General features: G+C 45.6%; 1 protein-coding gene and 1 pseudogene across 1 annotated transcript in view; one reads left to right on the top strand and one right to left on the bottom strand.

Moving 5' to 3' along the window:
* The window catches only part of FURIN (furin, paired basic amino acid cleaving enzyme), a 375,254-nt gene that overhangs the window by 56,718 nt on the left and 290,610 nt on the right, over positions 1 to 27,926 (bottom strand). Inside the window, exons 9-11 of the mRNA XM_086950518.1 lie at positions 22,870 to 23,082; positions 7,369 to 7,469; positions 1,525 to 1,628 (exon numbers count right to left, since the gene is read on the bottom strand). Coding sequence (XP_086806644.1) covers positions 1,525 to 1,628; positions 7,369 to 7,469; positions 22,870 to 23,082 — 418 coding nt within the window. The remainder of the gene's footprint in view (positions 1 to 1,524; positions 1,629 to 7,368; positions 7,470 to 22,869; positions 23,083 to 27,926) is intronic.
* Positions 12,621 to 13,091, top strand: LOC147663329 (large ribosomal subunit protein mL43 pseudogene; annotated as a pseudogene).

Below are 27,926 nucleotides of genomic sequence, written 5' to 3'. Positions count from 1 at the left end.
GGTGAGCGGGTGCGAGGGTGAGCGGGTGCGAGGGTGAGCGGGTGCGAGGGTGAGCGGGTGAGCGGGTGAGAGGGTGAGAGGGTGAGGGTGGGTGAGGGTGGGTGAGGGTGAGCGAGGGTGAGCGAGGGTGAGGGTGAGCGAGGGTGAGGGTGAGCGAGGGTGAGCGAGGGTGAGGGTGAGCGAGGGTGAGGGTGAGCGAGGGTGAGGGTGTGAGGGGGTGTGAGGGGGTGGGTGACAGTGTGTGAGGGTGAAAGGGTGTATGAGGGTGAGAGGATGGGTAAGGGTTAGAAGGTGGGTGAGGGTTAGAGGGTGGGTGAGGGTTAGAGGGTGGGTGAGGGTGAGGGGGGTAAGGGTGAGTGAGAGGGTGTGAGGGTGGGTGAGGAGGTATGAGGGTCCAAAGTAAATGGTGGCAGGGCAGACATCATAAGACAGAGAGAAGAGACTGCATGGTGACTGCGTTGGTCTGTTTCAGAATCAGGAGGGGCAGAGTCAGCACAGTCTGTGAGGGATCAACGTGTCTAGAGGCAAAGCATAGCAGATGTAGCATTGCAGCTAGCAAGTCGAGTGTTTTCAAGCCGAGTGTCCCTAGAGAGATGGCAAAACAGCAACAGCATTTGAGGAGCAAGGCTATTGTAAACAAGCACGGTAGGCTTTCACTTTCGTCCAGAAAAAAAAAAAAAAGAAAGGTGCAAAGAATGCTGAACAAAACACTGCTTCCCCACGAAATGGATGCCAAAAAAACCAAGCTCTTGGCATTGCTGTGGCGGGGCGGGAGAGCAGGAGCACATTCCTTTGAAGTCTGATGCCAAGGATCAGACAAATGGTTGTGTGTGATGTGGCTGGCGATGATGTGCACGCGCATAGCTCACATGAACTGTACGCAATCCCAAGGCTAGGTAGACTTTTCTTTTCCGCTTACTATAATCTCGCCTATTTATCCCTGCGGGGTATAATAGGCGAGACCTAAAAACAATTATACTTGTTTTGTTAAAATTCTCAATGACGTTAACCAGTTAAGTGGATCTTCACCTGCAGAGATCTGTCACTATGACAGATCTCTGCAGGTGACCTCTGGGTTACACAATTATCTCTGCCCGGGCACTCAACCTACAGAGTTATTATACTGGGCATTTGCACATTGTAGGAATTTAGAGTTTTGAGACTATAAAACCAAAACAAGTGACAATATTAGACTGGTGCATGGAGGAGACAACTCTAATGTCTCAGCCAACATCGAATTATGGAAAGGAGAGTCTTTGTAGGGCAACTTTCGAGAATGTTGGAAAAACCTGCCATCAAGCACTGAGCAAAGAGCTGGATGCTGTGCTGTGCTTTATCATAAGCTTCTGAGTGTAGAATACGTGATCACGGTACAGAATTGAGGAAGCCTCGATCCACATCAGTAGACACTTGAGATCATTGTCCTAGGTTCAATAGAACCTGTTTCTCCTATACATCAGTATATGGGTTCTAGGTAGAGGCAAGATGACATTTCATGGCCAAACCTTCCCGCTTCAGTCTTACCTTTGCGACCAACTCCATTGGTGATCCAGTCATTGGCATTCAGGTGAATTGGTTTAGACGTCTGGACGACCAGGTGCTGCATATCCCTCCAGGTCAGGTTCTTGCTGTGGTGGAAAATAACGTATTAGGAACAAATTAATGCAGGCTTTAGTGGCCAAGCTCCACTGCTCTGTGTCTCGATGGAGTTTATATGTGCCATTTCCTTCAAAGGAAAAGAATGGTGTTGTTCCCAGGAGTGGAAACACAGTATCCCCACTACCAGGTCGCAGTCTTCGGCCTTGGCAAGGATGTGGGACATGGATTGAGTGACAACCATGAATAATAGTTGATTTATAAACTATAACCTGCTGTTGACGTATAGCTGAAAACAGGCATGCAGTAGTTTAGGACTATGAACAGTGGCAGGCTGGACTTTCTCGCTGGTTTCATAAACTATGTATTGTGCAAACAAACTACTGCACACTATGAATTACCCCCCTCCGCTGCTTGCCATGAATGTGCTCCTCACATTCATTATAAACATATGGAAGGATCATATGTGAGAAACCTCAAATATCCTAACACACTAAGGGCCAGATGTACCAGGCATTTTACTGGTCACAAAATGCAACGGTTAAATGCATTTTCCTATGTACCAACCCTATTTTGCGAGTCTGTAGCCTATTACTGACTCACAAAATTGGATTTGAGAGTCTCTATTAGGAAGGAGCATGTAAGTGTATCCCTTACTGATAGTGAGTCGCACTGGTAAGTATGAATGTTTAGCGACCGGTAAATGCAGTCGCAAAAGTTGTACAGATTACCACCAATTACAAATTAGTGATAAGCCATTCACAAACGTGAAGGGGTCCCTTCCAATTTGTGAATGGGGCCACCAACATTTTTTCCAGAGCAGGCAGTGTTTCCATAGTCCGCTTCCCACTGTAAAAAAAAAAATGAAGAAAACTGGCCATATTTATTTTTGAAATGCATCCCGTTTTCCTTTAAGAAAAACAGACTGCATTAAAAAAAACTGCTTTATTCAACAAGCATTTACAATGCAACGGTTTCGCCTTTGTAAAAGTTAGAGCTATTGTCATTGTAAATGACAAATTTTTTTTATTTATGTGTTGGTTTTGAAAACAGATAAATAAATGGCATTGTCATTTACAATGCCAATAGCTTAATCTTTCGCAAATGTGAGACCTATTGCATTTGCACCCACACGCACACACACACAGAGCCACCCACACAGGAGTGAGGGCGGAGGGATGGAGGGAGAGAGCAGCGTGAATCTCTCTGAATCTAATGAAAGCCCTTCCTAAGCCTGATGTATTGCACCTGGCAGTCACTTGGTCTGCTCTAGCTATTGAATAATTGAAAGGGTCTGATCGGGGGGAGGGGGGGACCTTCCCGAGGAAGTGTCTCTACACATGTACATTTCCAGGCGGACCTGCTCGGCTCCCCCTCTCTGGAGCAGCTTTAAGTGTTCAACTCTTGGTTGTGTGTCTTTCCTTCCCTTGTTTATTCGTTTCCTGTCCCTTGCGCTCTTTCTATGGCGGGCGTTTTTGCGGCGGTGGGAGGCGCTGTCTCTTCTGGTGACCAGAGAGAGCAGACACGAGGGGCACAGATTGAGCGAGGAAAGAGGAGGGGTGAGAGGAAAAGAGACGGCAGGAGGGGAGAGAGAGTGAGAGAACGAGAGAAACTGAAACTGTAAGAGGGAAGAAAGAAAGCTGAGGGGGAAAGACTCACTACCAACATTGCATGACTCTCAGTGGAAGAGATTGCGAGACACATAGGAATTTGCTAGCATACAAGAAAGAAAGTTAGAACCATGAAAGAATGTTGAAATCAGGACCTGAAAAGACTACATTCAATTACCTTGCAGAAATGTACACATTAACATATGATATTTCAGGAAACGATTGTTATGTGCTAGGAATTGGGTACTCAAGAACACAGCAGCCACAACACGGACTATTGTGACCATCTTTGATTATACCACAGATGTTAAGGCTACTTAACACACTAACTAGAAGTAATAGTGACATACAGGTCGTTGACAGAGATGGGTTGCATTAGAGGTATTCCCTCACATACGTCAATTTACATTACAGTCGGTGCCAACTAAATAAACACTAAAAAAGTATTTCAGTTAACAACTGTATAGTTCAACTCAAACAAATTTAACAAATAGCACCTAATGTTAAGTAAAGCGGATGCCCAGGCAGAAAGTGAAGTCACCAACATGAACTCCATAATTAAAAAAAAAAAAAAAAAAAAAAAAAAGACTTGCCGTGCTTTCTACATACATCCTGCCCTGTTAATCAAAAGGATCCATAGTAGGAGTACATGCCGCTGATACGCGGCGTTGGATGATCAAGACTTCGAGCCCCCTGTATTCACAAGTTTTAAAATGTCAGGTCCCAATATGAGCAGCAAGAAAGTGCCAAACAGCAGGGCACTGCACAAGATTTAAATAGCCACACTAATGCAAGTCCCGGGCACTGCCCAGAAAGGTCAGGTCAGAACTGTACTCTGCTTGTCCCGGCTACAGACTTCCTCTCTGCTTGACAAATGAATAAGAAACGTGGGATTACGCGTGGACGAGATTAATTCAATCCATGGCCGGACAATAAAAGAGTACAATCCAAACATACCAGATGGAGTCTGGCAAAGTTTTACAATCTAAGGATTTAGGTTCCGGTTGTTGAAAGAGAAATGACGGTCATATGTGGAATCAAGTTCCGTAAGAGTAAACTAGGAACAAGTTAAAAAAAAGAATGATTATTTTCATTCAAAAAAAGTGTTTCCCTCAGTCTTTAATTTAATTAAAACGATCACTTGATTATCGGATAAGAAACGAAAGGCTTTCCTAAACGGGGGCCACAACAGGACCCGCTGAAGGAACCTAGTTTATAGATGACATATATAGTGACCTCAGCCTCAGCAGCCGGCAGGCCAGTGTTCACTCGCTGACCTAGGAGGGCTGCTGGCACCGGCTTGTGCGGGGGTGGGGAGGCGGCAGGCATGCGGCAGTACTTTAGGCAAGCAGACACACAGGGACATACAGCAAGATCGGTAGAGCGAAGATCGATTACATCAACTACCAGGACCACCTCTACCGGGTATAAAAGAAACAGGCCTAAGGCGGGTCGGTTTAAGACCCCTGCGCTACTAAATTTAGTTTAAGAACATTCTACGAAACCCACACTCTGCCAGTACATGCTTTCCCATAATAACACCGGGCGACGGAGGTTGGATGACCCTCCCACTCACTCCGTCCCGAATAGCGCGTGCTACCCCCTCCTCCTATCGGCTAACGAAGACTCACCGGTTCCATGGCCGCCATCTTACATCGATCTGCTCGCGCACACTACGGACCGGGACACCAAAGCATTCAAACCCGGTTGGTTTGAAGCTACCCACGTGACATACAAGGCCGTTGCAGTCGATGACTGAGGCGCGTGCGCGCATGCAGACTACTGGGTAGTGTAGTGCCCAGCGCTTTCTACTTCGCCTCCTGTTGCGTTCCACTTCCACGCGCTTCTCAGAAAATCGTGGCCTGGCGTGTGATCCAGGCGTCATGACGTTATTGCCCGAGTGGTGAAGACGTCTTTGAGACTGGTGTGGGTGATGAATTAAAGCGGCGAAAATATTTTTTGACCAAGAGTGGACGTGAGATAGTTTGCCAAGATAGATTTAAAGTGGCTGAGGTTCCGAACCTGGTGTGATCTACAGCAAAGTAAAGCACGCCGTTGAAAGAATAAAACACACGACCCAGAGCAATTCATACCGGGCTCGGTGGAAATCAACACCAACCAAAATCTGAAATAGCCATAGCTCTGATACATATTTACACCATATGCTGAAAAACACCAAGGAGCGGACTGGTTACTAATTAAAAGGGAGGGGGCGGGAAAGGGGGAGGAGAGAGCTGACGACGGCCGGCCGGAGCAGAAGACGGGCACCAAAACAAGCGGGAGGGGGCGGGAAAGGAGAGGCCGGAGCAGGAAGGCGGGCATTAGAGAGAAGCGGGAGGGGGCGGGAAAGGGGGAGGAGAGAGCGAACGAGGGCCGGCCGGAGCAGAAGACGGGCACCAAAACAAGCGGGAGGGGGAGCAAGGGAGGTGCCGGCAATGCCGGAACAGACTCGGGGGCGTTCCCGGCGTCGCGTGACGTCGGCAAAAGCCAAAGAATCTCGGGAACGCCCCCGTGTCTGGTCCGGCATTGACGGACGCCTCTCTGTTCCAAAGGCTAGTCTCCATTTATGGAGCTAGCCAATGAAGCAGAGGGGCGTGTTCAAGTCACCCATACTAGAAACTACAGATTTCTCTGGAGGAGGAGCCTAACGGCTCCGCCCCCCAGCGAAACCTAAAAGGCAGTCAAAGACATGGTGGCCACCATCCCTGTGAGTGCTGGACATTCAGAATGGGTCGACAATTGCGACCTGCCTCATGAATATTAATGAGGCAGATCCCTTGTGACCCATTTGCAGCGCCAGGATGCTCCTTTCGGAGTGGCAGTCAGCGCTTTACAAATACCGCATTACATTACTTTACATTTGTGAATCACAGTGTCTGAGACCCTGTTGTACATCAGGTTTTGCAACTTGCAAGTTGTAAGTCGCTAATAATCGCAATTTGAAAAACCTGACTGTCGTACATGTGGCCCTAAATATGGAGACTGGGCCAGTAGAACATTTCAAAGGTGCATGTGCTGTCTTTCTGCATATAGGTTAGCATATGCCCCATTATCTAGCCCATACGTTACAGCATCACTATATACGTTTATGGCAATCTATTTCACTTGAAAGTAGAAAAAACAGTATTGATAAGAAGTGTTCCTGTGCATGATAAAAATCATTCATTGTTAGTGAATAACATTTGAAGATTATCTGCTGAATTAACATACTTTTATTTCCTAGGAAAACCATTATTGTGTTTAGTTGTGTCATCTTTTTGTAGAAAAATAAGTAAATAATTCCACATATGCTGCAGAAGTAGCCTTTTATTCATGTGCCACAATTGCCTTTTTTTTTGGAGCCAGGATTTACGTTATAGAATATTCGTTATAGGCCAGTTCGTAGGAGATTACCGCTAAAATACAACAAAGAATGAGACTGCCCCACCGTCTTTCCCATGCAGCGCCTACTGTTCTCATACAATTCAACAGCATCAACCGCATGCGAACAACCAGTTTCTACAGTCTTAGCAATTAGAACGGACAACATGAGGTGCTGCACGGGAACCATGCTTCCTGCCTGTAGCAGGATATGTGAGCTCACCTCAGGCTCCTGGACAATGGACTCCGCTCCTACCCCTGGATTGTTTTTACAACTTTCCCTTCCATTAACTACATGGAATCGGTACAAACTGAATACTGACCAAACCGAGCTACAGCAAGAGCGGCTTATGCCTGGATGGGAGGCGGAGTGGAAGGACGACAGCTGAAAGTCAAGACCAGACCAGAGCCTGCCCGGCACCTGCTTGCATTGGAGTGTTTTATCTCAGTGGTCGTAAAAAGCATTCGCCAACTGCCTTATAGAGTAGGTTCCCAAAATAATGGTTGTTTCTATAAGTGATCCCTACTCCAACCTAAAAGTCCAACTGGCACCAGAGCCACCCTGTATGGCAAGGGTTAATTTTATATATCTACGCAGGTACTTTCCCAGCCTGGAAGTTGGAACATGTCAGCAGACGAAGTGCCAAACTTTGAAGAGAACTTGAATAAACAGTGTGAAGTATTTAAACCGGTCAGCAAGTCTGAGGAAAGCTCATGGCCGACCGAGGCGAGGCAAACCCGGAAGGGGCGTGTAGGCCCGCCCCCTTATTGAAATGACTGGCGCGGGACATTAATTACTCACTTTGCCTCCAGAGCCAGAGCGATGATTCCAGCGGCCAGTGGTGCAGAAGCAGAGGTTCCCGTATGGGAGTCTGTGCATTTCTGTCTCAGGTCTGTTGTAACCTAAAAAAATAAAAGAAAGCTGTATGTTTGAGAACAGCAGCGAGCAAAAAACACACGGTGCTTAAAAACAATAGCAACAAAATATGGTCGAAAACAGGTTTGAGAAAAATCAGAGCATTATGCATTTTTTTTTTAAATCAAGGCCAATAGATACTGTTGGATCAGGTCAGTGTTACGGGAGGAAGGTACTGTCTACATCAGCGCTACAGGGACAGACTGGCGGCAGAGTTGGCGCTATACAAAAGGTTTCCCTACTTTAATGAGTCAAACAAGGACACTAGTCGGGGGGTACACGTGGATGGACGGAGTCCACCCACTATTTTCACAGGGTGAACGCAGTCCACCCTGTCAAGAAGTTGAGCCCCACTAAATAATGTGCTAAACTCGTGCACGTGGTCTGCTTTCCATTTGCAACAAGCAACAACGTGCAGGAGGGGACAGGTCTTTCTTATTTAAGACTCCTGCTGGGCCCATAACAAAGGCCGAATTTGAGGGGTCAACAGGCCTCTTTTGTTTGAGTCCGCTGGCTGGGAGCAGTCAGGAGGCTCACACCTAGAAGCAAATGCACCAGAGGGGAAACAAAGGCTCACACCTGGTTAGCACTTCACACATACTTATGAGAAGCAGCTTTTCACTTTGTTTATGCTACGTTTACTAGTTATGCATGACCTGTAAGAATGTCAGATATGTTGATCTCTCCTAGTATTTACACAAAATAAATGTAATTTATATAGCGCTTACTATCCATGAGGAGGCATTGAAATAATTTAAGTACCACTATTTTTTATTGTATAGCGCTACTCATCCCAAAGCAGAGAGTCAGAGCACTTTACATCACACGTACATATTAAAGTCGTGGCTTGTGATGCCACTTGTTATGATGTCAATTCCTGTGATGACAATGTAATGCACCATGATGTCCTGTCCCGTGATGTCACGCATCATGCTGTCACTTTCATACTGACTAACTAGGTGAGTCCCCCCACTACTTTTTGAGGACTCGTGCCCTGAGTCAAACACCTCAGTACCACCGAGGAAAGCCACAACAAAGGGGATCAGATTAAATTGGTACCATTGATGGGACATCGCTTACCTCTGCAGAAAGTGCCAGAAACGTTGTTGTGAAAATAAAGTAATCTAAACCTCATTTTACTAAAACAAAAAGGGGGAATTCACAAGCTGTACTGTAACAGAGGGCTGGTAACTCCGCAGCCAACATTCACTTTTGGTGCTGTACCTCACTGCCATTACCACACAATTAGGAGTTTAGTGACTAGTAATGGGGAATAACATGGATGTGAAAGTACTGCATGCGCCTCAGCAGGATTTCTCCGTTCTAGGTAGGGTGACCAACCGTCCGTAAATTTCACGGACAGTCCGTAATTTCGGCCGTCTGTCCGTTGTCCGTGAAGGAATCTTTAACGGACGCCATTTGTCCGTCATTTTAACAGAGCACCGGTTGCTCCACCCTAAAGCCGGCACAGCTTGCACCCACCTCTTTTCTTCACTCCGATGCTGCACCAAAGCTCCTCAGATGCCCCGCAGCATTGGAGAGGCACAGCGGGATGGCTACCCTCACACCTCCAGCCCTTGATGACCTGTTAAGAGGTGCTTCGAAGGTGACTGAGAGGGAGGGGCTGCAGCTTCAGGAGCAGCGACATCTATTCACATGCAAACAGACCTGAATGTGTCATGTCTCTGCTATTTAGAGGGGGGCTCACACATTCCATTTCTACCCAGGGCTCCAAACATCCGAGACTCGGCCAGATTACACCCCTGATTACACCGAGGCAGCACTTGGTTCTCTTCACAGTGCTTAATTACTGTCACTAAATTGTAAGCAATCCTCGGTTCTTCAAACATGCAGTCTATAATGTAAGAAAATAAAGAAATGGCACAATCGCACCCACACTGATTAACAAAGTATGGAGGACAATCAGTTCAATCAGTTCTCTTATCTCCTGTAAGTACTGTACATCACAGTGGGGGGTGGCATTTTGGACAGAGAGCCTGTCTTCTCGTTGTCTTGTGCAGGAGAGGAGCCCAAGAGGACACTATAATACTGCATGCCCACCCCTGTGTTCCCTCTCCTGTGATGGCTCCTGCCCTCCCCTCAGAGATGGCACCTGTCCCCCCATGTGGTGGCTCCAGTCCACCCCACGCCTGGGATGGCTCCTGTCCCCCCATGTTGTGGCTCTAGTCCACCCCCACCTGTGGTGGCTATTGTCCCCCCTGTGGTGAATCCGGTCTCCTCCCTGGGTGGCTTCCGTCCCAGTCCTGGAACGGCCCCTGCAGCGAGGGTGAAGTTCTTGATGGGCCTCTTCTCAAAAGGGCTCAGCTCAAAATTAATATGGAAAGGTCGGCGAGTAAGTAAATGAAGGGATGGGTGAATGGCTGGATAAATTAGTGAAAGGGTGAATGGATTAATGAAAGATTGAATAAATGGCTAATGAGAGAGGATGGATGGATTGATGAGTGAGGGGAAGGATGGAGAGAAAATGTAAATAGCTGTATGTATGGGTGGAAGGGTAGCAGGATGATGGATGAGGGGAAAGGTGGATGAGGGGAAGGATGATGGATGAGGAGAAGGATGGATGGATGGAGGGGAAGGATGGATGGAGTGGATGGATGGAGGGGAAGGATGGAGGGATCAGGAGATGGATGGATGGATGGATAGATGAGGGGAAGGATAAATGGACAGGATGGATGGGTGAGGGGAAGGATGGATGATGGATGAAAGGGAGGATGGATGAGGGGCAGGATGGATGGATGAGGGGAAGGATGGATGGATCAGGAGATGGATGGATGGATAGATGAGGGGAAGGATACATGGACGGGATGGATGGATGGGTGAGGGGAAGGATGGATGATGGATGAAAGGAAGGATGGATGAGGGGCAGGATGGATGAGGGGAAGGATGGATGGATGAGGGGAAGGATGGATGGATGAGGGGAAGGATGGATGGATGGGTGAGGGGATGGATGGGTGAGGGGATGGATGGATGAGGGGATGGGTGAGGGGCTGGATGAGGGGATGGATGAGGGGACTGATGGATGGATGAGGGGATGGATGAGGGGAAGGATGGATGGGTGGGTGAAAGGATGGATGGATGATGAGGGGAAGGATGGATGATGAGGGGAAGGATGAATGGATGATGAGGGGAAGGATGGATGGATGATGAGGGGATGGATGGATGATGAGGGGAAGGATGGATGATGAGGGGGTGGGTGAAAGGATGGATGATGAGGGGAAGGGTGGATGGATGGATGATGAGGGGGAAGGGTGGATGGATGGATGATGAGGGGGTGCGTGAAAGGATGGATGAATGATGAGGGGAAGGATGGATGGATGATGAGGGGAAGGATGGATGGATGATGAGGGGAAGGATGGATGGATGATGAGTGGGTGGGTAGAAGGATGGATGGATGATGAGGGAAAAGGATGGATGGATGATGAGGGAAAAGGATGGATGGATGATGAGGGGAAGGACGGATGGATGGATGATGGGTGGGTGAAAGGATGGATGGAGAGTCGGTGGGTGAAAGGATGGATGGATGGATGATGAGGGGAAGGATGGATGGATGATGAGGGGAAGGATGGATGGATGATGAGTGGGGGGAAGGACGGATGGATGGATGATGGGTGGGTGAAAGGATGGATGGAGAGTCGGTGGGTGAAAGGAAGGATGGATGGATGATGAGGGGAAGGATGGATGGATGATGAGTGGGTGGGTAGAAGGATGGATGGATGATGAGGGAAAAGGATGGATGGATGATGAGGGAAAAGGATGGATGGATGATGAGGGGAAGGACGGATGGATGATGAGTGGGTGGGTGAAAGGATGGATGGATGAGGAGTGGGTGGGTGAAAGGATGGATGAGGAGTGGGTGGGTGAAAGGATGGATGGATGGGTGGGTGGGTGGATAGTGGGTGGGTGGATGGTTGGGTGGATGATGGGTGGGTAGGTGGATGAGTGAAATGATGGATGGATTGATGGATTGATAAGTGCAAGGGTGAATGAATGGACGTATGAGTGAAAGGGTGGATGTAAGGATGGATGAGTGAGTGAAAGGGAGGTTAGATGGACAAAAGGATGAATAGATGTGTGAAGGAGTGAAATGATAGATGGATGAGTGATAGGATCAATGGATGGATTCATGAGTGGATGAGTAGATGGATGGATGGATGGGTGGGTGGATGGAAGGAAGGATGGCTAAGTGAAAGGGTTGATGGAGAGAGAAAGGGAGGATGGATGACTAAAATAGTGGATGGGTGGAAGGATTAGTAAGTGAAAGGATGGCTGGATTGGTGAAAGGGTAAATGGCTGAATGGATGAGTGAATGGATGGATGGGATAAAGAGTGGATGGATAAGTGTACAGATGGATAGGGTGAAATGGTGGATGGATAATGGAGATGAGTGAAAGGATGGATGAGGGGATGGATGGATGAGTGAAATGATAGGTGGAAGGATACATGATGGATAGGTTTGCAAACGGTTGAATATGTTTGGAAATGGCTGGGCTTACTTATATACTATTGCGCGACCTCTGATGTGTCTGTAAAACGTACCTCAGGTGTCTCCAACCGGTCGATCGCGAGCTACCGGTAGCTCGCCGACCCTCTGGGAGTAGCTCACGATGCTTCCTAATTACAGAGACGTCATTTAAGCATTTCATTTTGCATCCCTTTGTTGTCTTTGTCTGCTATCGGCCCTTGCCCGCCCTCACAAAAACCAGCAGTTCTGATTTGCTGAAGCAAGCTTAGCTGGGGTGGGTCGGGCTAAAGAATGTGACGTTCTTCCTGAAGGCACGTGCCACCTGCCTTTCCAGGCAGGCACCGTGCTTCATAATTGCCGTCGGATTCTGGTGGGAAGCTGCGCAGGACTGGTAAATGTGCCCCTGGATTAATAGCAGCATAGTTCTTAAAACCGGCTAAGTGTACTGTAACTAAGGCCTTTGATTTTAACATCAGCTGCCACCGCGCTTTACATCGGACTTCAGTAACTAAGCGCAGTGGCAGCCGATATTAAAATCCAAGGTCTTTGCGGGCACTGAGCTGCTGCCACGATCACAGCCGATGTGAAAATTGAAAGTCCGGCCGTGTGTGTTTGCTCTTCCACTGACAGTGCTGTGCGGATCCCTGTCTGCAGCATGACCTCCCGTGGAACCCCAAGCATGTTTCTGCAGAGCGTGCTGCAGAACGGAGTAGGACGGTACATATGCCAGCTCAAGAGGCTCACCCTGGTTTTCACAAAGGACGCACAGAATTCAAGGGGTGCCTGAGTTTATAGAAGAAAACGTTGTAGATTTTGCCAAACGGAATCCCGAAATTGTGATGTATTATACTCCCCAGAAATGCACCATCCTAAGCTCATAGCAGAATATTTGAACGGAGCAGTGAAGGGAGAGCTGGTAACTAGCAAATCTGCTGATGAAATTGTACAACTTGTTCGGAAAATGGCTAATCAGTCTGGACTGGATATTATCCGCATACGCAAAATGTACCACATGGACAGCCCCAGCAACCAGGGGCAGTGGCACCCCTTAATCAACAAGGCAACCCTTATGAATGTCAAAGCTTTTCACTCTGTGAACCAAACACAAAACGAACTGCCTAAATAAAGTTAAGGAAAAGGACTTGATAAAAAAGAAAAAAAGAAAATCGAAAGTCCTTGCCTACACTAAACTGCTTTCACGGACTACACAGCATGCTTTAAATTTGCCTTCGTGTTAAAGGCAGTGAAAGCAGCTTAGTGCATGCAAGGCCCTTTGATTTTAACATCGGCTGCCACTGTGCTGTAATATATTCTTTCAGTTTTAAAGCGCAGTGGCAGCAGATGTTGAAATCAAATCGCTTTACATGTAGTGACCCGATCCTCCCAAAACAGGCCCATCACTTTGTGCCAAGGCATCCCTGCTTGTGTGACATGGAGCTGTGTTTTGCTGCACCACAGCTACGACAAACAAATTGATTCGTTAAGTACTTTTACTACTATGCGTTTAATAGAGGCAGTTTACACTTTTAGTGGCTGAGATGATGCAATTTCTTTTTGTGTGCTTTTTTTTTTTTAACAAGGCTCATTAGTCCTTTCCTGAATTTAGCCATGCACTTTGATCCCATTGATGTTCTGTCTATGTGGTTCTTGAGGTGCTACTTAGAAGAATGTTAAATGAAGGACTCTATTATTACACTGATTCAGATACTCATGACCTATGCAGGAAGGAGGAAAGCAGGCTGGTGAGTGCAGTAGTGATCTGGAGTGTGTGTGCATGCATGAGGTGTGATCAGATTTGTCATTTTGTTTTAGGGAACAAATTCATGGTCACTTGTTTGCAGCGTTTTCAGTATTTGATGATGTGTAAGAGTTTGAATAAATTAGATCTGTATATTACATTTGTTAATGTATAAGTATCTTTATTTCTATTCTTTCAATAATATGCAAGTTTAAACGAGGGGCCTTCTGCTTCAATAATGACGTTTTCAATTAAAGCAAATAGGAGCTATAATGCAGCCCTCTTTATGCATAGTTACAGAAATGTCTGTGAAATATCAGTTTTCCCGCGGTCTGGCCTGGAGATCAGAGCCCATTTGAAATACCATGAGAATAAAGCGTTCTACCGGTGTGCTATTTCTTTTTCATAATTATTTTCAGGAAGTTATGTTTTATATAAAAAGAATCAAACTATCTGTTTTTGCATGTTTTCGTATTGTTTGTAGGTGAGTCCTACTCAACAGAAGTGTGATAAGGCTGGACTAGATGGATGTATTGTATTGCTTTTTTAATGGATTACAAAGGGTCGTTCCTGGCTAGTACCAGTTATTGATCTGACTATGGAGCTTTCTGTTTATTGAGGTCTGCTCTAAGGGACATTGCCCTATTTTTCATGCTACTATATTACTGGAAGTAGAATAGGACTGTACAGCGAGTGCAAGGCTTAGCAGACAGTCTGTTGCTGAACATTGCGGAACTATGCATTTTCTGAAAATGGACTTTGCAGAGTTAAAGCATGTGTTATAGAAGTGAGTGAAGTGCTTTATAATGAAATTAAGGTTGCCACCTTTCCAAATATCGGCCACTTGTTGTTCCAATAATCTGCAAAGGTTCGGACATGAAAGCAAATCATATGTATTAATTTGTACCATAACTTTTCTCCCTGCGTTTTACATTTTTTGATAATGAAGAAATGGGAAGACTTCTGTTGCAGCATTTTTATAGCGCTTACTAATGTGTGGCACTGAAGCACTTACCTACATGGTTAGCAAGCTATGGCTTGTGTAGGGTGGGTAGTTCGAAGTGTTTGCTTTGGTTTTTAATTCTATATGGGAAGCGTTTCCTTGTCTTGCCTGATGAACTCTAAGGTGTAGTGATCATGGTATGGGACGCAGCACGTAGCAGTGTGGTGAATGAGGTGTGAGGCAGATGTACAGTTTATTAGGTTATGATTTTCAGTCTGCATACAGCTTTGAACAGCTCTATAGGTCTATCTATGTGTATTTTGTTCAAACCAGAGTATGGGTCACAAAGAAATTAGGCTTAGAGACAATGAAGCAGGGCGTGGGAGGTGTCTCCAAAAAATGCGCGAATTGCCTGGTTTTTAGTGGCTCACAACGATTTTCACTGATCAGAAGTAGCTCTCACTACAGAAAAGGTTGGAGACCCCTGACGTACCTATTGTTCTGAAGTTTTGTCCTGAATTTTGACCCTTTGTCCTGAATTTTTACACTCACCGTCCTGAATTTGCACCAATGCCAGTTGGTCACCCTAGTTCTAGGGGTCCTTTGCTGGCTACGGATTACACCTCCTTTATGCAGGTGGTTCTCTACCCAGATTGTACAACACCCAGTAATCCCAGGTGGGGTCTAACTCAGAAATTTATAATCTCATTTCAACTGAAAATAAAGGTTTTACGGCTGGAATGGGCTTAACGGTTCACTTGCGATCCGTTGTGAACTTGGGTCACAAAACAGCTACTTGATAAACAAACAAGGGCAGAACAGACAGCAGGAACGCAACTAAACTCAAAGTAACCAGTCGAACATGCCAGTCCTGACATTATTCCACTGGTCCTCAGCAGAAGACGGGTCAAAGATGGCTCCCTACAGACACCGGCCCGCAGGGCACCAGGTGAGGAGGGAGATCCCTAGGAGTCAAAGGGCACGCAGTACACGACACCGGCTTGGGGCCAATCTGTAGGGCTCCAATAATGATGCGCTGTTTAATGAGGTAATAATCGGAGACCACCAATCAGACAAACCAGCCGTGGACACCTAGAACCACCAAAAAGCAAACGTTAATCTAACCATCGCGAAATGTACCATCACCCAAACCATGTATGTTTTATGCGTCATCTACAAGTCCACTGTCCTAAACGTTGTTACAAGTTGTAACATGGCTCGTTGAGGATATATAAATAAACGTTTCAAAGAGCCAGGACATGACCTGCGCTGAAACCCCTAGCGCAATGCTGCATGCACAAGGACAGGGCACAGCTAGGAAGGGGTGATTCAGGTCTCCGTCACAGTAAACCCACTATCATCCAAAGCGGACTGAACCAAAAAAAGCAATGTCCCCCACAAAGTTCAAGCAAAACATGGCATTTTATAAGTAGTCGCATCATACATGCCGCTCTCCGATCCCATCTCTTTAAACATAAGTGTTTTAATATCTGAAATGTGGAGCCCACTTGAACATCTGCGCCTCAAACACAATTTCCCACCCTATGAATATTTGACTTGAGTTTTCGGAGGACGATTGCTTTGCAGAAATATCTACGAGACATAAAAACAAAAGTATAAATTGACTGCCCTGACACGCAGACAAAGCAGCCTCGAGTCAGACCAGGACACCGGGAAGAGGAAGATGAAAAGGTACCCAGCTGTTCAGACTCCTTAGCGCGTCCTCCATCAGAGGGCCCGCTTCTGCGAGACAAACACCCTTGAAAAGCGCATTCCGCCATGATTCATGGGCCACCCAGGACTGTGTGGGGCTGCTGTAGAATACCATGTTCTATTGAAAGAGCTGGGAGAGCGCTCTAAAAGGCAGCAACGCCTTGGCAAATCGTTAAGAACCAGTTCCTAGGCTAATATGTGGACTGCACTTCTTGCTACTGTTCCGAATTATTAAAATTCGGTATTTTATACGCCAGTCTGCCAACCTAGCTTTTCCTTGACCAACGTTGCGGCTCAGCGGAACCTCAAACATCTTATGAAATATTACAAGCCTATATTAGAACTGGTGTTACAAAGCCGGGAACAGGATTATGCAAGTGATGACCGGAGAAACCCCAATCTTGCAAAGCAAACCTCAGGATATCTGGTCCTTCTAATTTCTCTACTTTCACACCTAAATCACACAGACACATTCGCTGAAAGAGGTCAATCCAAACAGCTGACACAATGTGATTTGCCTAGAGGAAGTTAAAAATAAGGGAAGGTGCAAACGCAGGATCACTAGGTTCTCAGAATGTGCCTTACCCTTGACCCTTCCAAACCTTTTCAACCAATTATGCAACCTAGCAGCTACTGGACTGTCCCCTTCCACTAAAAGTCCCTATTCTAACACCCAACTACTCAACTCACAAACTGCAGAATTGTCTTACACAAGAAACCCTTTGCTTTTCTTGTATACTAGGCCCATAACACAATCACTACACCACTGTGATAATTAAGCATTTTATGTAGATTTGTTGAGCGCACTGTCACCCGGAATGATATCCTGGCACTGAGGTGCAAGTCTAGCCACACCTAGGGCCTAGTGCTACTACTCGAAAAGCCAGGTCTTCAGCTTCTTGCCGAATTCAAAAAGTGAGGAAGACGCTCCTATGTGACCGGCAGGTCATTCCACACTTTAGAAGCAATGCAGGATAAGACTTGACAACTAGATCTAGAAGATTTGCTAAAGCAGATGCAATTGTTTAGGTATGATGGGCCAGTATTATGTAGTGCATTGAAAGTGTCGGTGAGGAGTTTGAATTGTGCTGCTTTGTGATCTGGGAGTCAGGGGGTACTCTTTCAGTTGTAGTGCGAGTATGGTGAGGCAGATTAAAGGGGATTCTGGCTACCGATATCTGAGTGTGAGTGTGTGTTTTGGTTTTCCATGCGAGGATTCAGAGCCATTTGAAAATCTCTCTCAGCATCTTCAGGGTATGGAAGCAAAAAGGCAGTGATGGCATTGACTTGGGTGATGATGTAGCGATTGCTGTGGAGGATGATCCAGAGGTTCTTTGAGAGGGTGTGGGTCGGTCATAGCTTTGTTAGACACCAGGTGGAGTCCCAGGGTGATGTGCTCTTCCCAAAGACTATGGTTTTGGTCTGGTTGGTGTTCAGCTTCAGAGAGCTGGTCTTCATCCAGAGGGTTATATCAGTCAGACATTGAACTTGATCCAGATATTAGCCATTTGGTCTGAGAGAGAATGAGTTGCATACCACTGGCGTAGGAGAGGACTTTGGCATTAACAGTGAGTGATGCTGGCTAGAGTTATCGCGTACATATCGGGCTCAGAAAAGATTGAGGAACTCTGCAGATGAGGTTGTGGTATCCCGGATTAACGGTGCTAGGCTGACTGGGTCCTTCCAGTCAGGAAGGAGCAGATCCATCTGATTGCATGTCCTTGGATTCAGATGTTGTGTAGGTGCTTGATGAGGATGGGGTGGGAGACTCAAATGCTGCAGAGAGGTCCAGGAAGAGTAAATCTCCTCCATCCAGAGTCATGCGGATGTCATCTGTGATGGGGATCAGGGCAGTTTCGGTTCTGTGGTTGATCTAAAACACTGGTGTCGAGGCGTTTGTGTTCACGGAAGTATTTGGTGAGTTGTCCGTTGATTTTTTTTCTAAGATCTTCGCTGAGAATGGTAGCAGGGAGATTAGTCTGTAGTTGGCAGGCATTGAAGGGTGTGCAGAGGGGTTCTTCAGCAAAGGGTGACAGTTGCGTGTTTCCAAGCATTTCGGGAGGTTGCAGATGAGGTGGAGGCATTCAGAATCGTTGATCATGGTACAAATGGGTCGCAGTCCTCTGGAGTAGGTGTGGTGGGGGACAGTGTTCAGGTTGGGCTCTTGAGTGGGTGGGCTTCATGGTGGCAGTGGTTTCTTCAGCGTTGATGGGCCATGTGGTTAGTATTGATTCTTTGAATAAGATTGAGAGGCATTTGGTGTAGTCTGTCTGGTCAACTTACAGGTTGAAATTCCTGTAAATGGTGGTAAGTGTGCTGCTGAAGAATTGAGTAAAATTGTTGCATGGTCCAGCGTGAAGGTGATCGTGTTGGAGGCAGTTGCTGTTGAGGTTAAATTTCACAATGGCGAATAATTCTTTCCTTCTGTTGGGGCTGGCATCAATGATACCGCCAGAGCAGTAGGTTTGGTTGTCTGGATCGTTTGCTGGTAGAGTCTTAGGCCGGATTTGAACATGCTCCTGTCTACATTATCCTAGCTCATGCTGCATCTGTGCAACAGTTGTGTACAGTGGCATTTTATCAGTGAATCCCTCCATGTACCCGCAGGCCTAGTCTGGACATTGTTGTATTGCTGTGTTTTGGAACTTGTGGGATTGGGGGGGGAAGCAGGGTGTGGACGCAGGTCTAATTTAATTGTCAAAATTCTTGATGGCTGTGGATAGGCTGTTCGTGGTCAGGCTGCCGGGTGTTGAAAGGCTACTGGAAATACTTACCAAATGAGATCAAAACAAAGACAACACCCTTCAACCACACACTCTACACTGTGCTACCCATGTAGCGCTCCACATTGGGGTAATGCTAATAACAGCTATATAAATATTGCAATACAATAAAGTGCTGGACGTGTGGCCCTGCAGCTTTTGACACTGTCATTTGACCATCAACGAGGTTTACATCAAAGTACCATTGATGCATGATTTCTCTGCTATGCGGCTGTTCAAGTGTTACCTGCAAAGGTGCTTGAGTGTCAATCCACAATGCTTGCCAATTATTCGTTTTGCACATACACATTTCAGATTTTATTTCCAAAAAATATATGGCAGATGTTTCCATGAATTATTGTTCGTGGGCAGGGCTTGAAGTGGGATGAAAAAACTAGGGGGTCTCTCAAAGGGGCATGGTCAATGTAATGAAGGGTGTGGCTTATAAACATGTAAGCTAAAAATCTGTGTTTAGCACAGTGTGCCGTCCGACTTGTATTTTGTTGTTCCTGTCATTGCATCCAGATATATGATACAATAAGCCTACAAGTCAGAACTATTGGCTTTGTCAATGGTTGCATAAGATAAATCAGCAGCAACTATGGAAAAAAAACAGACCGCCGGTGCCAGGGCACAAAACAGAGCCCGATAGAGACCCGTTTCTAGGCCCCCTTTAAAAAACTGCTAATGCTCAGACCCGGTGAGACCCGGCCCACTTATAGCCATGATCGTGGGTTATTCCAATCTAATCCTTGATGGTATACATTACAAGGGGGCAGAACCAGTGGCAAGGTGTGGATGGGCATCTTGTAACTTCACTGAAACACTGCTGATACACAAGTGTGGATAAGGCAGTGAGGTGGGTAAATCCGAAATTAGTGGGGAGGAGGTGGGGAGAACTAATGTTCAAGATTTGTGACTGCACATCACAGGTTTAGAGAAAAGATTGCCCTTACTCTATGCCTCGCTAACCATTACAAAGACCCAATTCACAACAACAAGTAATGAATTCAGAAACCGCAGATCCCGACATCTGTGTTCTACCCGTCTCTGGCATGTGATGCCTTGATGAGAACTCGAGTTGAATGTACTTCCAGGAAACTCTTTGCGCATGGCCAATGTTGTGTCACATCAGGTAGCTCACAACTGGTCTATTACCCGAAAAGGTGGGGGCACTTGCATGTCTCCTATTGGTCGAACATCCTTCTGAACAAACTGGCACAATCTTCTGAAACAGTAAATCTTGATTTAACAGTTTGTGTAGCGCTCGAATGCCCTGGGGCGTCTTGACACTGCTTCAAGTAAGGAATTAGTACAATATGCTAAAAATTCAAGGAACTAGTTGTTCAAGAGCCAGGTTTTTAAGGATTTCCCAAAAGACATCGGATTGGGACAGTTTCCTAGTTTTGGGGGAGAGAGTTCCAGACTACTAATCCAGGTGGAACTGGAAGGGAGACGAAGGCACTAACTTGGGGAACGTGTTTTTACCAGATTTGTGGCCACTTCTTTAGCCCCCTTTGTTTACACGCATACACACGCGCGCACACACATTCACGCAGGCACGCACGGTAAAGTGCATTTTTATCACTGAAGAACTCTAAATCCTGGAGAAACATCGAGGCTTGGTACAATATTATAACCCATCTCCATCACTAAACAGAATGACTTTACAGGATTAATTTACATAAATATCACCGCACACAATGGATTAGCATTTTGTCTTTTCTGAATGGCTGAAAGGAAGGGTGGACTTTGACAGAAATAATGTTGAAAATCTTCAGGATTTACAAGCACTATTCAATTTGCGCAAGGGACACTTTGCTGGAACTAGCTGGCCCACTCAAAGCATCCCCCTGTGGCATGCAAGAGAGCAGCTTACTCGTTCAGCAGCTCTTTGAAGACAACAAACAAAAGCCAATGCATTACAAAAAACATTTCACACAATAAAATCAATTACACGCAAATCTTATAGTTTCAAGAAAAAAGTAGAATAGAAATTAACAGTATGGAATGTGTCGCGTTGACATACTCTAAAGATAGTTACTCTTGTATGGTGCGAGTGTGCAGCCTCACAGCCGTGAGAGCTACTGATATTAATTAATGCGGTCATGCGCATGAGAAAGCAAGCAGGTCTGCAGGCATTTACAGAAAATAAATTTGATAAAGGATAGCAATTAAGAGGAATCGTAGAGTCTGACAAAGGCACTGGAGGCGTGGAGCTTGAACGTGCGCGGATGCTATACATATATGTCTATACCTCACATCGCTATTCTTATAGCCCAATGTGCCAAGTAGAATACGCTTCCACTTTTGATGGGTTGCTAATTGGAAACCGCAGTGGAATGGTTACCCACAATGCTACTGGATGTGTTCATGCATAGATAATGAAGAAGCAGCATGCTCTGAAGGGAGGCGGCCTTGGATAAAAGGAGCCATATGGGACGGAATTTAAATACACAACACCATATGACTCTGCCTTTAAATACTCGGAGATTGCTCTGATCCCGGATTGTTTGGCCCAGATGTCAAACTGTGACTTGTCGCACAGGCCACACGTGTGGGTGGCGAGTTAATCCAGAGTGTGATACTCAGAGAACAAATGCATCTAATTGTGACCATTCGAACAAACAAGGAAGCATGTCCTATTGAGGGTGGCCTCCCTTCCTCATCCTTTATTATTTATCTCTGCTCAAAGTCTTGGCACCCTGCATGCAAGACTTCTAATTCACAAGCAAATGCCACGGATGCAAACGAACAGACTAATCTGGCTTCTGTCGTGAGAATTATTACACTCAGTGCCTTAAAATCCACTTGACTTCGTGGCGGTATCGGTGTAGGACACCCAACTCCTCGCTCATGTCACTCCGATTTTAAAACCTGCCAAACACTTCAAACCTCACACCATTGTTCCGCCGTCTCACACAGTCTCCACAGAGCCAAGGGACATGGAGGAAGAAAGCTGCTCCTTCCAGTACCTCCTCCTCCACCTAACCTTTGGGTCTCAAAGAAAGGTGCTGCGAAGCAGTTTTCTTGCCGCCATTCTACTTCTCCAGGGTCTTCAGGGAACATGGTGGTGCTGCAGTCTGCCGCTGTGCTCATGTCTACCCAGGTGCACAGGAAGAAGAGGCGCTGCAGATGTTTGAGTTACCTGCCTCTGCCCTCCCGCCTGCCACAGGCCTGTAGAACTCTAGGAAAGTGGGAAACCGCCTGCAAATGCACTTCCTCCTCATCACAAACACAGAAGCTTCAATCGCACCCACTTTCAGAAAGAGCATGACCACCACGCCATTGGTGAAGAAACGTAAGGAAGATAGCTAAGGGGTGCAGAAAGGAACTAGAGGACTCATACAACCTATGAATGTATGTGTGGAAATCTCAAATAAGAAATGCTTCTCTCCTCTGGGTGACAGACTATTCGATCTTCTCTCACTGTCTACGCTGTAACTTGAAACTCTGCAGTCGAGACAACCTCATTACTGAGGACACCTCAGAACAATTCTACATAAACTGTGCATGGAACCGTTCAATGCATCAATTGAAACTTGTAGTGCTCCTCATTTGAGAGCAACTCTGGTACCTTCTACACCGCATGCCATCAGAAGAGGACCACTAGAAGGATCACATCGGCAAGTGTTGGTCAAAGTTTCGGATGATCTTTGGAGCAGAAAAAAATCTTGAGGTCTTCTTGCCCTGAGATATGGGGTTCAGCAGCATAAGATTAACAGAGAAATGGAAGGTAAACACTTACAATTTGCTTCTCGTTCTGGTTGCCGCTGCTGTAAGTGGTGGCCAGGGTGGAGGAACAGGCTTCGCTGTACCATGGCACGTTGCCGTACTGGGTGGTGCTGCTAATGGACAGGGTGTAGATGCTGTTGGTGTAACCATCGCAGTTGCAGCTGTCATGTTCTCTGCCCCCGTTCCCAGAGGCCCACACAAAGATAGAGCCTAGGGATCTGCGGCCCTGCACAGGAAGGAAACAAAAGTTAGGCAAATGTGTAGATTTTGTAGCAGAGATTCACGCGACAGTTCCAGCTAAAAGATCTGAAACTGCAGTTGGCTAAAATGTCATTCTGGAGTAAGAAGTTTGCATAACATTGAACACAAATAAGGAAATGCAAGTGTTAAAAAGGTTTATAAGCATGTATTCCTCCTTTGCCAATGTTTCAATTTGCTCCCATCAATGGGTGAACTATACTGGATTCCAAAAGATACAGCAAAAATAAGTTAGCTCGAGTGGACAAAATTCCTTTTATTGATGGTTTTCCACTGAGTTTCCTCCATTTTCACTCATTTATCAGATATTTATTACACATTTTTAGAGGCAGAAAGACCGAACAGCCGATATGTGTTTCGCCCTGTGTGGTGAGTAGAGCTAGGCTTTCTCAAGGCTAGTTACGTTTTTTCAAGCCAGCACGAGTATCACAATTAATTATTTCATTTTCACATGAATACGCTGCGGATTAAGCCGGTGACATGCAGGAGGATGGCGACTGCCTCTTAAATTTGCTCAACTGCTGATAAAGTCTGCCACAATATGTGAAAATGAAATAATTAATTGTGATACTCGTGCTGCCTTGAAAAAACGAAAATAGCCTTGAGAAAGCTCTGGCTCTACTCACCACACAGGGCGAAACATGGAGGAAACGCGATAAGGAAATGCAAGTGTGTTCATCTATCTTAAAATATGAAAGGGGAATAAATGATATGAGATTCCATGTGTGTTTCGGTCTTTAATTCATGTGCAGTGTCTCTTTTTAGGTCTCTTTACAGACAGTTTCGAGCTGCCTGTAGTCGAAGATAAATTGTGGACAATAGCAATATTTACAGTGGGCAACTGCTTTGCTTTCCCTATCAGCATTCCATCGGGGTACAGGTTTTCGTGCTCTCGCACTTGTGTGCGGCTTTCCCCCTCAAAAAAGTTCTCTTCGCACTTCATGGTGCACCCTCCTCATTCCCCACTTACGTTCATTTCATCTCCCACCATTTCTTCCTGGCTTTTGATTTTGATTTATTTTCGTAATGCGCACAAGCATCAGGCTCCAGCGTTGCTCCCCTGCACTGCCTTCACCCCACCTGCTCCTCTGTTGCTCCCCTTCCCATCCTGAGAGATATAATACATATATTTTTTCAATGTCTCTCTCTCGAACTATCCATCTATCCCTCTCTCGAACTATATCTCTCTATACACACACACACATGCATACATACATTTTTTTGGCGGGCACTTCTGCGGTCGCTTTAGCAAAATGCTCTTTTGTGCATGTTTAAATTACTTTTTTTAGTTTACTGTTTCAAGATTTGCATCCGCCAGCTTTAAATGGTAAATGATAAAATAAACATAATGGTGGCCACGTCATACCACATGCACATGCACATTCATGAATGGGGACGCACGTGAGCACATTAGTCATAAGGCTGGGACATCTTAGTATCCTGACTTATGCAAGCATAAAAGTCCTAGCTATTTTCCCTTCTGGTTTTTTTCCAGATGCAGCAGGGGATTGGCAAAATACACGGAGAGACCTATATGTTCACTTGGCAGCCAAAAGGAGAGACTGTTTTTGCCAAAGATTTTTCTATGTGCCTCTCACTAGACACCATAACATTGAGTGACACTCAGCCTCGATAGCACTACACAGAACCTTCAGTCAATGTTTTACAACAGAACAGCATTGGAACATAACATTTTGAGCATGTGAGTGGTTAACAAAACCCCTAATTTACTGTATGTGATGTGGTTGTACACACTATTGTGAACATGACCAACATGGACAGAAGACAGAAGAATGCAAAACGACTTCGATCTTCAAATGCATCCCTCCAAACAAATTGCCGTAATCAAAGAAAAACACTATAATTAGATTTAAACATGTTCTTTTTCTATTTATGGAGGAACAATCAGGCAAAGATATTCTATTAACTGTACTTAATTGAAACAAAGAATCATCTTAAAATTAAATTTTTCATCAGAGGTTTTACAATAGCTATGCAGAGCTAATTCTGTTGATGGACCAAGTACGTTGTACATTTTAGTAAAGGCCCATCCATGCAGCTTTACAACTCCAGAGGAGTGAGTATTTTGGCTCGCACAGTTGATGCAGTGCGATGACCAATGCCTTGCTCTCCTAAAAAAAACAGCATTACTAAAAGAAAAACTTCTAAAGGGGTGTATAAAAAATGCAAATGGCTACAACCCCATCAAATGATAGATTATAGTCTATAGAAATGGTTGCGTATTGATGTACACACACTTTTTAGGTCAGAAGCCCTCAACATTTTTGACGCTTAAACTATCACACCAAATTTAGCAACCAAAAAGCACGGGCATCTGCCATGACATTTCAAGTAAGGCTCATTTTTGGAGAATATTTATATTCTCCAGAATACAGAACGTTATAAACTGGTGCACAGTGGTATGCTAGCATGGAACCCCCTTCAGGCCTCTTCCTCTTTGGATGGAACGCTACTTTGAAGGTTGAGGGGCAACTCTGGAAAATAATCTCTCATCCAGTCCGTGCTCCTTACATTGCCGTATTGTAAGAATACAGGCTACACCAGGGCGACTCCCAAGTAACGCCTTGAATGACTTTGTTCTCAGGCTGTCTAGCAACCAAAGTTGAAAACTATATTTCTACTCGCACTCTATGCTGAGCGGACATACGCCTCCTTGCAGTTTCATGCTCAGAAAGACGTTTAAGCAAAAAATAGTTTTGGTACCCTGGGCTGTTTTTTGGAACTCTTGGGCACTGGCCAAAGCTTTCAACCATTCTTTTCGCAGCACTCCTAAGTGTGTTGCAAAGTAAAATGTTTAACTCCATCCTATGAAAAGACAGTTTTTTTTTTAAATGTCTTTTTTATTGATTTGATAATCAGGGCAAAGTTACATTCATCACGATTCATTACTGGCTGCAACCACAACAAATTACAAGAGCAACGCTACACATTGTGACCTCAACATGGCATAAAAGCAAATCCATATATAAAGTATTTTTCCCAAATCGCCCAAATCGTTACCATCACCTTACGGGGAAACATCCTCTGCATCAATTTGTGGCGGGTCACAGATGTGTCCCCTAAATTTGTTCCATGCCCCCCCATACCTTTTCCCACTTCCGTGGACACCCACGATTGATAGAAACCGCCTTTTCTGCCACCATCGCCTCATCCATATCTCTACACCACTTTTGGGAAAATCCACAGTTTTTAGCTTTCTTTTAGTATCTTTCCACTGCTCATATTTAGGGAATTACTTTTATCTTTTAACAGTCCATGCGAGTGCATGTGTTTTCTAGCTCTGTCCTTCATGCACTGCTTCCTTCCACCAAATACTTACCTCTTCCCCCAGTGCTCCATGTTGCTTTCCCATCTATTCCCAAGCTAGTCCATTAAGTCCGCCACTGGCTTTATAGGTCTCACCTACAGCACATGTGCGGTCTTTGAGACTTTTCCTTTTCCATCATTGGGTTTAGATACCGCCTATTGCTTACTATTGGTTGGTTTCATGGTCACTCATTTGCTTGCTTTTTATTGGTTAGCTGCAGAAGGCTTCCTTCCTCTGTGTGATTGTCACTCCCATGCAGTAGGGATGCATTTTTCGTGTATTCCTAGATCCCTCCATCTTCCTCTACGACCTGTGCTCGCTTGCTCCTGCCCATCCTCCCTCGTCCAGTTGACTTGCCTGCACCACCCCTCCTGTTCAACTTGCCTTGCCTCTACACTCCCTTCCACTTGTCTAGGTTACCTTGCTATGGCCTTGCTGCCCTGCTATCATCCTCCCTCCCATTGTCAGTGATGACTTGCTTCTACCCTCTCCTCAGTTTTCTATATTGACTTGCACCCTCCTGCCCATTGCCCGTGTTGTCCTGCAGTCACCATTCCTAGTGTTGTCTGCATTATCCAACTCCTACCCTCCCTCTCTTTGGGACATCACAGCATTGACACAGGCAAAAGGTCACAAAGGCAAGACCTATTGGCTTTACCAAGACCAGTTGTGATTGCTATTGCCTTAGAGCAACTGAGCTCTGGCAGGATTTCCAAGTTTTAATGCAAAACATTCAGACGAAAAGTTGCTCAGGTTTAAGTTTCAAGTAAAACTTTACCTCAAGAGGTATCATGAGTTAATCATTTATAAAACGCAGCATAACACCTGTGAGGGTCTCAAGGGGTTGGAAATGTTAGCTGCTGTGTGGTGGTCATTTGAACAGCCATGTCTTTAGCTCTTTCATGAATTGCTTGAGGGACGGTGCATTCCCGAGGTGTAGGGGGAGGTTGTTATATGCCTTGGCTGTGAGGTGAGAGAATCAGCGGCCTCCACTGTTGGCTCGATGGTTCCATGGGGTGTCTGCAAAGGAGAGGGAAGCGGATCACAGGTGTCTGATGGTTTGGTGGAAGGTCAGGCATTTGTTGGTGTAGGCTGGTCATTTGTTTAGAAAAGGCTTGTAGACGTGGGTCAGCATCTTGAACTGGCATCTCTTCAGAATTGGGAGCCAGTGATGTTTGAGATGGGAGAGAGATGAGTGAAATTACCCTAAAGACTTACCGCACACACAAGGCACCATTTTTTGCCAATTACCAGGATTCCATATGGGCAGTTCCCATCCTAAAAGTTAGCCCCATTTGAGATTAAACCCAATATTCCCTGGAGTGGGTCATGGTGGTCTCTTTCTATGGCAATAAATCTGCAAGGATCACAGTACGAAATGGTACAAGGGTCAGTCACTGCATACATGTTTTCAGAGGATCATTGTGTATGAGAGAGTGTCTATTTTTATACTGACCTGACACTGCCATTCAGAATTGAGAAAT

The sequence above is a fragment of the Lissotriton vulgaris genome, unplaced genomic scaffold (assembly GCF_964263255.1).
Source record: "Lissotriton vulgaris unplaced genomic scaffold, aLisVul1.2 SCAFFOLD_802, whole genome shotgun sequence".
Taxonomy (NCBI): domain Eukaryota; kingdom Metazoa; phylum Chordata; class Amphibia; order Caudata; family Salamandridae; genus Lissotriton; species Lissotriton vulgaris.
Note: the sequence above shows the minus strand (reverse complement) of the source record. Positions and strands in the feature narration are given on the sequence as shown.